General features: G+C 33.9%; 1 protein-coding gene across 1 annotated transcript; it reads left to right on the top strand.

Annotated features, from left to right (window-relative positions):
* The first annotated feature begins 3691 nt into the window (after window positions 1-3691).
* LOC133177632 (uncharacterized) lies at window positions 3692-14389 on the top strand. Its single transcript, XM_061312580.1, has 3 exons — window positions 3692-4528; window positions 10952-11033; window positions 12505-14389. The coding sequence occupies exons 1-3, from the start codon at window positions 4095-4097 to the stop codon at window positions 12520-12522; spliced, it is 534 nt and encodes a 177-aa protein (XP_061168564.1). The 5' UTR covers window positions 3692-4094; the 3' UTR covers window positions 12523-14389.
* Window positions 14390-14818: the final 429 nt, after the last annotated feature.

Below are 14818 nucleotides of genomic sequence, written 5' to 3'. Positions count from 1 at the left end.
ATATCATTGATATTCAAATCTTATAACTGCCTGTGACATAAGACCTAACAAAAATTCCACTGCTAACAAAACATAAAATTGACTAGAAACAAATAAACGAACACACACACAAAAACGAACAAACAGCAACATAAGTTAACCACAAAATGTCAAAACATTCAGGTTTAAAAGAAAAACTTTGATTAAAACATATAACAACTTCATGCATTCCTTTTTTTTTTATTGCGGGATTTGCAAATAAAATGCCTGTTTGCCTTTGGTGATGGAAGCTGTTTTGTTGTTTATATCATGCAATAATTTTTTGGATATTTGGGGGAATTTACACTGTATTTTATTGTTTTTTTTAATTTCGATAGTGGATCGGGAGAGATCACGTCACTTTCAAGGATTTTTATACCAGCAACTTGTACTAATGCTCCCTCTCCCTCCCTCTCTCTTTCTCTCTCTCTCTCCTAAGGAAAAATGCAAAGGAAACATCGCAAGGAAACCAGAATTATAATTTAGTAAGGAATTAAGCCAAAAAAAAAAAGGCGATCGAGGGAAAAAATTCAAGGATTTAAGCGAGGATGACAACTTTAGTCACTGCCCCGCAGTGTTACCCTGACTGTGCCCTGCCTTGCCCCCCCCCCCCTTCACTGTCCCCTGTTATTGACTGCGTTGTTATGTATACCTTCCCTGTTCTACGGTTCCCCCTTCGCCTCCCCCTTCGCTATCACCCTTGCTGCCTTACTCTGTCGCTCCCTCGCTTTGTCTCCTCATTTTTGCTCTCTTGCGTCCTCCCCACGGGGCAAGGAAACAAAGCAGCGAGAAATCCTATCAGTACATTATACCACGGTTTGTACAGTTTAATTTGGTGTTGAAACATTTTACATCACAACTCAATTAGGAATTACATTAACACATTCCTTAATTCGCCTACTCTCTCCACACGGGAAATCATTGTGCAACACTGTGCAATTTTAAACAGAGCTTTTCAAACCTAATAAGGAGTAGATATATACATGAATTGCTTTTCAGAAAACTTTTTCCTTTGGCGAGAGCTCTCCGTTTTGTGAAGTGTTTTTGTTAATTCCTTTTAGAAAACTATATCAAATTGTTTTGACACTTTAAAATGACCTTAAATTTTAAAAGACGGACGTCATGATTTGTTTTTTTGTTCCTTTTTGTTGATTGTCTTTCTTCCTGGATTTGAAAAGCCGTATATCACAACCTCCTCTATATGACTATGGGGAAAAATGACAACTCAATTCGCTGAAAAGCAAAATCTAATTCACTTTGATTAATGCAATTGTATATGAATGATCGAGGGCCGATACATGGGAGCGCTTAACACATGCCTTCCTCCGTCATACTTCATAGCCATATTATTTTGAAAATGATGTATTTTATATCTCTTTAAATTGATTGAAAGGAGCGATCTTTTATACTTCGTTTTTCTTTTTTGCTGACATAATGGTTCATTAATAATAAAAAAATAACAAGATTAAAAGCAGACACCTATTTAAATGGAAATACGGGGGTAAGACTGAGCAGTTTTCAAAACGGAGTCGATATGATGAAATAGAATTTAAATTTACAAAACACAGAAGAAATAAATTCCATATTTCATCAGAAATGTTTTAAACCTACATGTTTTGTAAACATGCACTTTAAGAAGAGCTGGAATTTTATTTTTAAAATCTCTTTTCAAAGAGCATTAAAAATCCGATGAAGGTTATTAAGTCAAATTTTTAAAGAAATAAACTCCGATGAATTTACTTTATTAAAATTTTAAAAGAGTATTACATATCTTCAACTAAGTTTACAGCACGTACTACGTCCGTCTTATTGACGTGAACTCCCATGTTGAATAATCTATCTTTCATTTATTAAAGGGTATCACTTATCGACTGGCACTGATGCAGACCCGTTGTGCAGTGTAATATGCCCTTTTGATAGGCGTGAACTCACATAACTTTATGATTTTAAGTGATATATTGAATTTCATCTTACTGATATATACACACCGAGGGGGGTGTGATGTTTCGCCGCCCGTGTAATATGAACTCCAGAGTTAAAATGTAATAATTTTCACATTGTGAAACATGAACAGCCCTATAAACTGACACAGTCATGGTGAATACACACACATTCCTATATTATGACGGAACTGCCCCAAATTAAGATTGAAGACTGAAATCGTTTGTTGTGGTTTAATGGTATTTTTAAAATACAAATCGACATACTTTACATGCCCCCGTATCCTGGGCTATAAATCTGGATCCCATAAGAATGTCACCATTTCAATTCCGTTTGAATAATTAATAATTGCTTGTTTCGGGGGCAGTGAAAAGTGCATTTAAATATTTCCCAAGTTACTGTAACCTTCAGCGTAACACTCCAATGAATTTGATTTTTTTTATCCGATAGGAGGGTGCGGAATTGCACCGAGAGTGCAAACACTACTTCAACAGTGAGTGTGGTCAAGATTTAAAAACATATGTATATACGTGTACGCATTGCAAAAAAAAAAAATAGTAATAATAAATAAATAAATAAATAATAATAAACAAAAACAAAATATCAATAACAGGATGCTACCTGGATCTTTATAAGAGCTGATTTCTTGTTATGCATCATCTTCTTTGCCCTCTATTTTGATACATGTAACTCTATAGCATCTCTCTCTCTCTCTCTCTCTCTCTCTTAATATCAATGAATTTTCTATTAACTTATCTATGACACAATCACAAAAACGGATCCTGATATTTTTTCGAGGGACTAGGGAACCTGAATATTATAGCAAGACAAAAAGTGATTCGGACGCTTATATGAGTGCGAAAGGAGGAGGGGAGAAAGAGGCTTCATGTAAGATTAATACCAGATGTCTTTTTCATGAAGTCTTAGAAAGGATCGTCTTTTCAAGGGGGGGGGGGGGGCAAAGTCACTTACGGCAACTTTTGCTAAATACTCTTCATGACAAATAAAATCGCGGAAGAGTGTCCCTCACTTCTATCCCCCACAAGATCTGCTATTTGGTCCAGCAATCTTAAAAATCAGTTGAAAGTTCAACAGACAAAATGAAATACGTTTCTCAAATATATATTGTCGAGCAATACGTCAGCCCTTTAACATAGATTACAATTATAGAAACGGCATACCAACAATAAAATCTAAAATAAGTTTCTAACGTTATATTTTGCTTACTTCCCATATTATTTTCAGACAATCAACCAATAAGCGACCTTTACCTAAAGAGTGAGGTCCGTATAATTGAGTAGGTAATATTGAAGTTGTACATGTTAATTGTTTTTTTCTATCATATTTTTCGCCGTGATATTCTTCATTGCGGTCTACAAATCCAATATAACACTCCATGTGATCACAAAGCACCTTTCTGAGAACTCTGTCCAGACGTAGAGAGAGTGTATTGTCATCTCAATAAAGGATAATAAAATGTATATCAATTTCTGTGGGGGAAAATACCCTACAAGCTACCGCGTAACGCACTTGTAGACATATCGGTTGATAATTAATAATCAAGACTCACTAATATTCACAATGCTTTATAAAGGTCATGCTTTTTAGCTTGTCCATTTTATTTATTTTTCATTATTTATAGTAACAATAAGAAAATCCCTCGAGCTTCCTATGTGTGAATCATGTACATGTATACGGAGGGATTCGATGACGTGGTGAGAAGAGCGCGTAGTCTGTTCCCTATATATATACCCCTTAGTATGCCGCGGAATTCTCCATTGCTCTAACGTTTTACAAAACATCGACATCTTAAAAAGCATCAGTTATCTGTAAGAACGGACTGCAAAGTGATTGGTGATTTAATAAACGTGCGCTGGCCCGCGAAGGCACACAACTTTAAAGGTGTTGGCGAGAAAACAAGCATTTCCATTTAAAGTTTGGATTTTTGACGTAAATATTGTAGGAAGTGAAATAAAACGAGAGAAAACTTAACAAATCTATTCTCAAGAAACTGGGGGTACTTGACCCGATTGTGATTTGATTGGTCGCCAGAGTTTCTAGTTTAGCTAGGAGTATAAAGGCTGTGACATTATTGTATCGCCATGTGAAGGGGCCATCATGCTACTACTGTCGCCATGGATTCAGTGCTGATGTGGTTCCTTGTTTTTATCATGCTTCTGGCCGTGCAAGTCAAATCTGTCCCGGTACAGAGTAACAAATCAGGACCCAAGTCACGAACGTTCAGCGGCCAAATCCAAAATCAAATACCCGAAGTGACAAAAATTGAATCCGAAAACATGGAAAGGCAAAGGGACGCTTATGTGTATAATCGTGTTCAGTTCACGCTGCCGTCTTCCTCCGACACAGAGTCCGTGCTTTCACAAACAAACACACACACAAAGTCTCCACGGAGACACCGACGGTCTTCCATTTTTTCAAGGTCAATTGTAGTCCAGGAAATCCGTCGGAATAGTCATCTAACGGATTGTACGGAGTGGGAGAATCGCCACTACTGCCATAACGGCGGAAAGTGTGCTTATATTCCCAAACTGGAGCTTAAAACCTGCAGGTCAGTATGTTATAATGTCAAAAAAATCTTCTAATCAAAAAAATTCTAATATGTCCTTGATTTGATGCCTTTGAACCGATTAAATTCATGCCGCTTTCTTTAAAATCATGTTGATTCATAACTCTGTAAGCAAGATTTAATAATATAACCCCTTTTGATTGCTATGAATTAAGACAAGAATTCTGAGACCCCGGGATTCTTTAATAATTTCCAATAAATGATTTAATGGATTCATGTTATCTAAACGAGATGACACCACAATGCTGCCCTATCCTTACAATTCCATTAGAAGTCATTAACGCAACATTAGTAAGTTCCTGGCACCATAGGGCGGGGTACCTTAAGATGCCCGACAAAGACTTCTGTCAACCTCGTTGTCTTTTCCGACATGCATCTCCATCGTTAGAGGCCATCACTTAAAATACTCTGCTGCCAGACTGAAATCTGTGTACAATATCAATGAGATAAATCAGAATTCGGTGACACAAAAAAATCAACTTGGGACAAGGAACTAAGACATGTAATTTTTACTGTATCTTTTTATAAATCTTAAATCAAGTGAGAATTTTACGAGTGCACCTACTTAATTGAAGGCATAAAAGTAATGAAGTGAAGTGGAAACATGGCAAAAAAAAACTTGTATACAGTAATTTTTTAACCACGTAGTTGTGAATGAGTACTTGACTATACTTATTAGTAATCAAGGGCTGTCAAAACATATGCAGTATTTTTTTACTTTCCAACCAATCATGCATAATACTAAAGCATGAAAAAAAAACGAAAATCCTTTAATTGTATTTCATCTTTGGATCATCTGGGGGAAAACCTTTTTTTATTTCAAAATATAAGAAAAAAAACTTGGCTTATGGTTTGAGCAGGTGTAAAGATAAAAAGAACTGTTGTTCATCTTCGATGTCAATCTGTTTACAAACAGGCACAATTTCTACTTAAAAAGTCCTTGTAAAACACTTAAAACAACGATCTTCTTTGTTCACTATAAATATTGTGCATGTGGTTACATAGGGGGAAAGTATATAGTCGATACAACACATTTCCCTTCGTTAACAATCCAAGTTTGTTGTCAATTCTAAAACTTGCCTAAAAATATTACGTGCATGTAGATATGCTTCATTAAATATTAATTGCGTATATATGATTGATAAAATTCTTCTTAAAATTACAGAACGGGCACATCATAAAACGCCGACATTCAGTTAGAAATAAAGAATTGATTTCAATCGTAAAAATACTAATCACACGGGGTCTATAAAATACAAGTGACATTTTTTTCTTTGTTTCCATCTTAATGGACCCAGAAGAACAATAATTAAATATTGATGGATTTTTCATTCGCTTTCAGGAAACCCTACATGAAAGAAATCATGAACCAATCCGAGGTTATAACACAATAGCAAATATGTTTTCAACTTCCTAAGGATATTTTTAAAGTCCATAACACAACACTAGCTATGAATCTTCTTAAAAGAGTGATTAAGTTTCCAGAGGTTTCTAAATTGTTTCTGTATGACTGGTGTATACGTGGGGGTGGTTTGTTTTAAGGGTCCATTCCCCCATCGAGCGGAGGACATGCTCTTCACGAAGATCAAAGAAAATCAACTGTTGTACACTCACATTTGTTTAAGTGCACGACTGTTAATTCTTTAATCTTTTAGAAAGACGGTTCATGGATTATCGTGGATAAGAAAGTTCAAGGTCGAACAAGACTGAGCCACCTGCACACTTTACGTGCGCTGTACTGACGTACATTTGTTTTTCTGTTAATTCAAAAGCACTTCATGTTTTGACGATTAATTTACAGAAAATGCAAAATATGACTTTTCTGCAAAGTTCATCAACAACACGGATTGGTTTATAGGTTGTAAACTTATAATATGAAATGTCACAAACTCAATAAATGGACACAAAAAGAGCGAATAACATATATAATACTGTAAAACACGCATAAAGCGAAGTGGCATGGACGACAATTTTGATTAGTTATAAACGTACACCGTTATATTTCTTGATATGATTTGGAAAATCACTTCGCCATAAGCTAGAATTTATTATAATTGTGTTCGCTTTAATTTATATAATAACATGACTCAAATGTATTGATGACGCCGTATCGTCATATTGAACTTTGCCTAAGGGTCTTTACATATAAGAAAAATAACTAATTATCAAGACTTTTAGATAAAAACCAAGGTTTAGGCGAGTATGTCACATGGGAAAATGAATATCTGAAGCTAACATACAATGCATGCAGATAAAATAATTTATGATAAAGTATCTGTTTACAGATTATAATCTTCAGTCTACCATTCTATATATCTCATTCTATTATTCTTAATCTTCAAAAATTCAAAGATCAGCCGAGATGCATGGGAAAATGGAATACACGGATTCCATTGTTGTCCTCGCGGCTGTTTAAGATTGTATAATATGCATTCTGACATAGCTGAAGTTTTCTTGTAAACCACTATTATGTAACGCGCCCGTCACAAGAAAAATCCCTCCGCTTTCTGCCGCTAACTTGACGTTAATTTATGAGCTGCTGACGGTTCACAATGTTTTTTTTCTTCCTCTGGTAATTGATTAAATAGTGTTTTTTTTCAGTTTTTTTTGACAAGACCACAATGCAACTGTTGCATTCCAGGAATGTGCAAAAAATGCAGTTGAACTCAGATTTTATTAGGCTTTTAGTGCACTCTTTCTAAATAATCTCGATGACTCGTATCAAAGTAGGTTCAAAATGCTTTATTTTTAAAATATACCTGTAAAGAGGTCTACAATTATATAAAGCATCACCACATAACAAAATGGAATTGTTTTACCAGGGACGTGTATACTATTAGTATATAGGTCCCTGGTTTTACCGAAACAAACAGGAATGAACTGGATTGTTCCCCATGGAAATACAAATTTTTATCATGGTGATCATAGAGGTCGCTTTTTCATCAGTATCAATTACACGCTTTAAAGCTCTACTTAAAAAAACCTAGTGCTGACTCTGTGGTAGGTCCTAAGCTTATGACGTCATAAGAAAATATGAAGACAAAGCGAAATAGATAATAAAATAATGACTTCTCGTTACGCCTGCGGAGAAATTGTTTTCAGATTGGCTTCTCTAATCCCCCTTTAACAAGAGCTTTAGTCGCTTTTCGGGAAGACGGGCCATTTTTTGTCCAGATATCGTTATCAACGAGATCCAAACTTGCGATTGCTTCAGCCAATTTGCTTCCTCTCCTTTAACATATGGTTCTCTTGAGCCGATTTTCTTCTTTTCTTTCAAACCACATGGAGTGGGGGATTTTTTCCCGGAATGTGTGTTTTGTGTACATTAAATAGCATGCTCCGTTGTAATAGAACATATAACACTGCTACCACTGGGCATGGGGAATGTTTTTGTATCATATGTCTTAGTACTGCCGATATTTGCATTAAAATACGTAAAACCCTAATAAATAGACAGTTTGGCAGGGCTGCATTAGGTCGGTTATTACAGAATAATTGTAATTGTGTATTTGCGTGACTAATTCAGTCTGCCGGAGAATGAAACTTATTCTTCATCACCACTTTTGTGGGTGGTCATTTTAATTAAGCCCAATATGTTAGGCGCAAGTCGAACCCAGCATCAAAGCACACTATTAATCATATCTCCGTTGTAATCTAGCAGGCGCTTAAAACATTTAACTGACATCGAGCAGCGAGTCACTCAGAAAATGCAGATTATGATATTAATACACGGTAATAATATTATTATCTTGGTAACAGTCGGGCTCTGTGTCCCGTCCTTAAGTAGCAATCTTCAAGATTCAACATTCTGGTCGTAAAACACATTCCGTATTTTAAGTTTCTCCAACAGCAGAAGTGTCAAATTGTACCTTATCTGCACATTAGCTGACATCCGGGGACTTAATCAGCGCCCTCTCCCGTCCTGATAATTTCCACGCGCAAACTTTGCCCCAAAAGTTTATCACTGGATAAGGGTAGGTTATGTAAGAACAATTTAAAAACGGGAACCTGGTGCATGCCTGAAATTAGTCAAATTCCAGACGTTTGATTGGGTGACAAGAGGGTCAGGCTATTCACCGCGTACTTAAGTTTTTTGAACCTTTAGATAAGGGCAAAGTACTATTTGGGGAAATATAATTAAAGAATTTTCTAAAGTGAATTAGCCGTTAGAAGTATGGCAGAATGAAGATAAGATTTCCGCTGGAAAAAAAGTCAAAGACGAAAAGCAGAATGATTCGCCATAATGAAAAGTATCATGAATGAAGATCAGTAGATTTGAAAATATTTTTGAAATTTTATGAAAAGCAAAAAAGAAATAAATCATTAAAGAAACCACGTCATCGTTATCCATAGAAAATAACTAATATGACAATTTTTTGGGCTAAAATACAGATGTTCGTCTACTGATTGATCGGAGAATTATAAACATCAATCGCTATCAATTACTTTTATATGTAGTTTTTATGGAATTCTATGTTATTATTTCGTTTCTCTTTAAATACAAGACTGCTTATATAAAGAACCTTTTATGAGGTGTCAGATTTAGCTTTCATAAACAAACTACTCGGATGTATATAAATAAAATAAAACATCCTAGCTCATAGCATGTCAGAAGACCCTATAAATTTTACAATGATATCGACTAAATACATGGGTTGTTTGTGAAATACTGTTACATAAGTTCACTCTAATTACCGGGGAGGAAGGTGTTTAAGTAGAGTTCACAAGTCGCACGAGTTAATGATGAAATATCAGAACAGTTCTCTTCATCTGCAGGAAGAAGACATTTAAAAGCCTGATTCTACACTTTGATAATTTTCAAACGTGTCCTAATGCACACGTTAGTCTAAAAACTAAACACGGTTTGGCACAGAGACATAAATATTTGACTTATTTTTTTACTGGGGTCATTTGTAGGTCAAATCGTTCTGACATGAAAGAAAAACACAAAAAGGGGGAAAAGAAAGAAAGAACAAAAACAAAACAAAAAATAAACAAACAAACAAATAAAATAAATACTGTGTCCTTAAAATTTTTCCAAAGACGGAAAAGTTCCTGTGTAGAAGAACGGTATTCTGAATTTTATCAATCAAGGTACATGTACAAAAAGATATTCCTTTAATCCTTCTCGTGCACTTGAAGAACAGCTGTATGCACTGACGCAAGCCAAATTCTGTACGTGATTACAGGAACCGGAATTCTGATACTTAATATTTATGTAATTAACATTTTATACAAAAAATAAATAACGGAACCATTTTTAACATTTTAGTCAAAATATAGACATATATATGCTAAATTATAAGAAAGAAAATACTAATTATATTTTAATGTATACTGAAATTATAATAGTTTTCCTAGAACGAATTTTGCATTGTTTATATAATACTAATATATCGTTAATAATTATTTTTCTTGTGACAGATGAACACATGTAAATAAGTATCAGTTCCCCTCATTTCAAAACTTAACTATGTTTAAGGGACAAATTATCATAACAGTGTTGTTAAATTCATTAAAGTCTATTTTCGGATTTAAAAAGACAAAACAAATGACATACAAAAATGAAATTTAGCATAGATTTCATATAACCAAAATATTTACATTCTTGAATTTTGTTTGCCACTATGGTTCATAGAGCTCTGATGCATATATTTATATTTTCAAACAAAAGGGACATTCCAGTTGCGAATGAGAAAATCTTGATAAAATGTTTGTTTTTTTGTTTTTTTTTTCAAGTGGTGTAAGTTTCTATTGTCATTCAATTATTTTGAAAAGTTTGCGTCCAGTTCCTCTGATTAGAAACCCTGGATCATTCTTACTTACATTTAAAACATGCATAAAACAAGAATTATTCATCTTGAAAAATAAAAAAAAATCTGCACTCCCAAGTAAAACCTGCATAATTAACAACTTTGAATCATCCGCATAAAATTTTGATAAAAAAGATGAGTTGGGGGTTGCTCTTTTTTAGCGTCCTGTTAGTCACGATAAATCGGCGGGGATCTCTTGAAAATTCTGATAATTAGGTGACTAAGGAGGTGTACCTCTCAAAGATCACAAAGAATCGGAGGCTCCGACCCAAACTCCCAACAGATGAGGGGGAACCTGAAGATGCCACTTACACAAAATATAATTAAAAAACTCTTGAGAAATTTGCTCAGTTTCCAAATATATCCAACGTCTTTAACGAAAACAAGCAATGCCCTCTGTTTCTCATTTGATTTAACTTTATAGTATTTTGTTTTATTGTGTTTTAATGGAAGTGTTTTGGATTTTAGGATAGAACAGTTAATAAAAACGTAGAAGAAAAATTTCAATTTATGACTAATCAGATTAATAATAATACTTGATTATTATTTTTTATTCACTAATTACCAATATTTCTGGTTTATTTATTTTCAGATGTCCTATGAGTTACACGGGGTCTCGATGTGAGATATTTGACCTTCAATTCTTCATGAGTCAAATGACCGCCTTTAACCCTGTAAGTATTTATAGTGGAAAATGTACTTTGCGCTCAATTATACTGTCCAAATTTGTTAATTTCAAAATATAAGTTACCGGTAGACGAAATAGTACAACAATCTTTTTTTTAAAATTATTACAGAATAGTAGCATTTTTAAAAAACTTACAAATAAGTATCATAGTAAAGAGAAATTGAATTTTTAACCTAAACTGATGGAAAAACCTTGCAGTTGGCGTAATTTTATAACAACTTGTGAATTATAACATGCCAAGGACTTATTGAAACGGAGAAACTTAAAATCAGAAATTCTATTTCTTTTAACAAAACTTGATCAGCCCGGCATTTATTATCTCTCTCTCTCTCTCTCTGAGTACAGATAAAAATGATGGAAAAACAATTTATTAATTTAATTATTTTAAGGGTAAAATTTTCTGGGCGAGTGATTCCTCTAAATCATTACATTACAGAGTATTAAAGATGAGCAGAATATTAACAAAATCATACCTGGATCCGACTTTTTACTCTTGTTGATCAAACAGGGGGTGGGGGTGGGTGGGGGTGGGTAATACTAAATACTAATTATATATAAAGACATTCCAAACCCGAAATGACCAACCGTTGTGATATTCCTCACTTCAATTTCATGTTTCCTTTCTGCCAAAATCTTGATCTCTGAATTGTTGTAAAGATTACCCTACAGTTGACTTTTTTGAGAGTTATTAAGTTTTGGACGGACGTTCATCGAAGTGTTTGTAACACTTTATCAGAATTCCCATAAAGAAATAAAATAATTTTTTAGTCAGCTGACGTAAACTCGAAGAACCTTATCAATAGTTCTCCATTTCGTTTGAAAATAAATCTGACATATTCAGTGAGGGAGTGTAATTTATTAGATTTATGTCGTCATTATTAAGGAATAGCGCCATAAAGAACGGTCTGCAAGCAGAAAAAATCACTATCTCTTATCAAAGATCAGAACAAAAACAAATATTAATTATACCCCAGTGAATAATTGTTATCTCGGTTTACCTTACATAAAATAATACCTTGTTATTATATTTCATCAAAGAATCAAGTGAGTGGCTTAATAACGATTGTCTTGCATTCATTTATTAACTTTGCGTGTCTAATTAATTTTTAAATCAGAGTGATGATCAACCGTGAGGTGTAAATGAAATCTATCCTTTGGAACACATTTGTATGGAACAACCGATAATTAGCAACATTCGTACAACCTACTTAATACAGTATCGCCATAGAGACACACTTCCGGTGAAACTCTTGCTTCATTATTCATTATTACGACACATTATCCGAGTCTTGCTGTTTAGTTTTTCATCCTTAAAATTCCTCTTTTTGAATCACATTAAGCCAGATTCGTTGAATTGTACACATTAACTTTACTTCTGAAACCCAAGAAAACGTTCAGTTTATAAATTTATAGAAAATAAATGAAATCATTACTTTATTTTGTTCTTTTTCTTTCAGTTTATGTTTACTGGTTAAAGAGAATACAGGAAAAGACAAACAGATTTGTGATAGCGCTGGACATAATCTGATGCACGTACAACGAGAGTGCGCGTGTCCATCATCGAACTAGGTCATCCGACAATCGAACACGACCAGAAAGAAAATATCTTCACCCAACGATTTGAACGGTGACCGATCTTCCATTTTTACCTTGCCATAAACTCTGTGCATTTTTTCCATATGTTAGCCACTATGGAATACAACCACGTGCAAAACATTAACTTCAAAGGTGTTTTGCGGAGAGGAACACGGTAGAAACAGATTTGAGCTCGTGCAAGTTGAACGAAAGATCAGCATGTGTGCCTCGGTGGTTTCGTGGTTGCAAGTCATTAACCCGGCCTGTATGAAAACAGGAATATTCTAATTACTTAAAACAAAACAGATACTTCAATCGCGAACAATAAACCCTTCCGAATCCAAAGAAGATTGCAGGGAATCCCGTGTCTGTACCTATATTACTTCGCCTGTTAATCCGACTAGAACTACGTACAAGCTATTAAGTCAAGGGGCTACTAATAAGAAAACCAGCCATCGGAGTCAACGTTTTGGATATTATGATTTATTGAAATAGAAGAAATTAGTTTTTTGGCAGAGGATACAAAGCAAAGAGCATTTCTCTACAAAGCTTGGTTTCATCTCCAAGCAGACAATTATATACTCCTGTTGGTCTTGAAAGACCTCTCGAATTAAGGGGAAGAAGTTCAGTGTTTGACAAATACAGAACACGCAGATACTTGATTTTAATTAACTTTCTACAGGATTACGGAAAATCTTTCATAACTAAATTAATCACTATTTTGGTTACATGTTAAGCGTTTATTTAAGAGATTTTTGCTGTTTGTTTCGAACCACCTCTAAAGGCGTGTTCGAATCGTCATTTCAATGTCTGTGATAAAGCCCTCAAATGAATATGAATGGTTGAAAGGTTGAAAAATTTCATCATCCCCAAGTTAAATTGGTGTTCATGTGTGTGAGATTCGAATTCAATGTCCATTCATTTCATTCTAAATTAAGAGAGGTATATCCATATTCATAAATTTTAATATTCATTAATCTTAAAATGCTCTAAAGGAGGGCATTAACTCTATCAAATACCGGTGTAAAATAAATACGTAGAATATATTTATTTGGCTAGATTTATAGGCCATCGTTTAAAAAAATATAAATATATATTGTATATTGCGACATTGTCCACTCAGACATTCAATAGATTTTGAAAAAAAAAAACACCCTTTATGTAAAATATCTATTTGGGGATGTAACTCCATTTAATTGATAAAAAAAAATAAAATAAAATGAATACGAAAACAAAACGGATATTGACCAACATTTTCTTTATTTGTCTTCAAAGACGAAGTACAAAACATTTTTTTTTTCTTCCAAAAAATCATTTAATAATGGCAACATTAAGAACGAAAGGTAAGTTGAAAAAAAAATAACACGATAATAAAATTGACAAAATAACATGAATTCAGTGGATCCTTTCAAAAATTCGATTTTGTATATGATTAATTGTTCATTACACATTTTTTCATCCCGAATCAGTGTAAATGTATGGCGAAATTACATCATATCAATATACATGTTGGTTAAGTATGACATACAATGAATGGTTGTTAATTTATTATCTGTATATAATTTATTAGGAATGTAAATGATGTGTCTGTATGTGTGTTTGTTTGTTTATTTGTTAGTGTGTATGTGATTTTGTTTGTGTCAGAGAGAAATAACTATTATTGTTCCCAGATTTTTGTTGAATATCTTAAGTACGTTTCAGCATAGCTGGAAAACTTTGAGCAAATTTACTTGAGTAATATCAATAAAGGATAGTTTATACTATGTATACATTTTAGTTTTCTTTTTACTTATGTCAGGAAATTCAGATTTCGTTAATACAAGTTTCACAAGGCAGAGGAGAAAAAGGGGCAAGGCTTTGGGCAAAGCATATCGGAGTCGACCCTTTCGTAGAATTTTCTGATGAAACTTGGATATCCGAGTAAATTAAAGTAAAGAGAACTTGTACAGAATCTTTAGAAATATCAAAGAGCCTCTTGTTTGGGTTGCACAACTGCTCAATCAGAAAACCATAAATGTCTGTATGAAAATGGCGCCACTGTCGATCGTCTTATGGTGTGGAAAAACATTACTTCCCCTAATAAAATTCAAAATTTATATACTGTTTAAAGAAATCTCAAAATTTTTAAGGTGCTTTTCAAAAAGTACCAAATATTTTCCATAACATATTGAATAAATTGGATGAACAGGAACAAAC

Source organism: Saccostrea echinata, unplaced genomic scaffold (genome assembly GCF_033153115.1).
Source record: "Saccostrea echinata isolate AGI-Se365-2 ecotype Australia unplaced genomic scaffold, CSIRO_AGI_Sech_v1 ptg000002l, whole genome shotgun sequence".
NCBI classification, from domain to species: Eukaryota; Metazoa; Mollusca; class Bivalvia; order Ostreida; family Ostreidae; genus Saccostrea; species Saccostrea echinata.
This window is presented reverse-complemented; position numbering and strand designations above follow the sequence as displayed.

Coding starts and splice junctions, on each gene's coding strand:
- LOC133177632 (XM_061312580.1), top strand. CDS start 4,095: ATGGATTCAGTGCTGATGTGGTTCCTTGTTTTTATCATGCTTCTGGCC. Junction 4,529..10,951: donor CTGGAGCTTAAAACCTGCAG/GTCAGTATGTTA, acceptor ATTTATTTTCAG/ATGTCCTATGAGTTACACGG.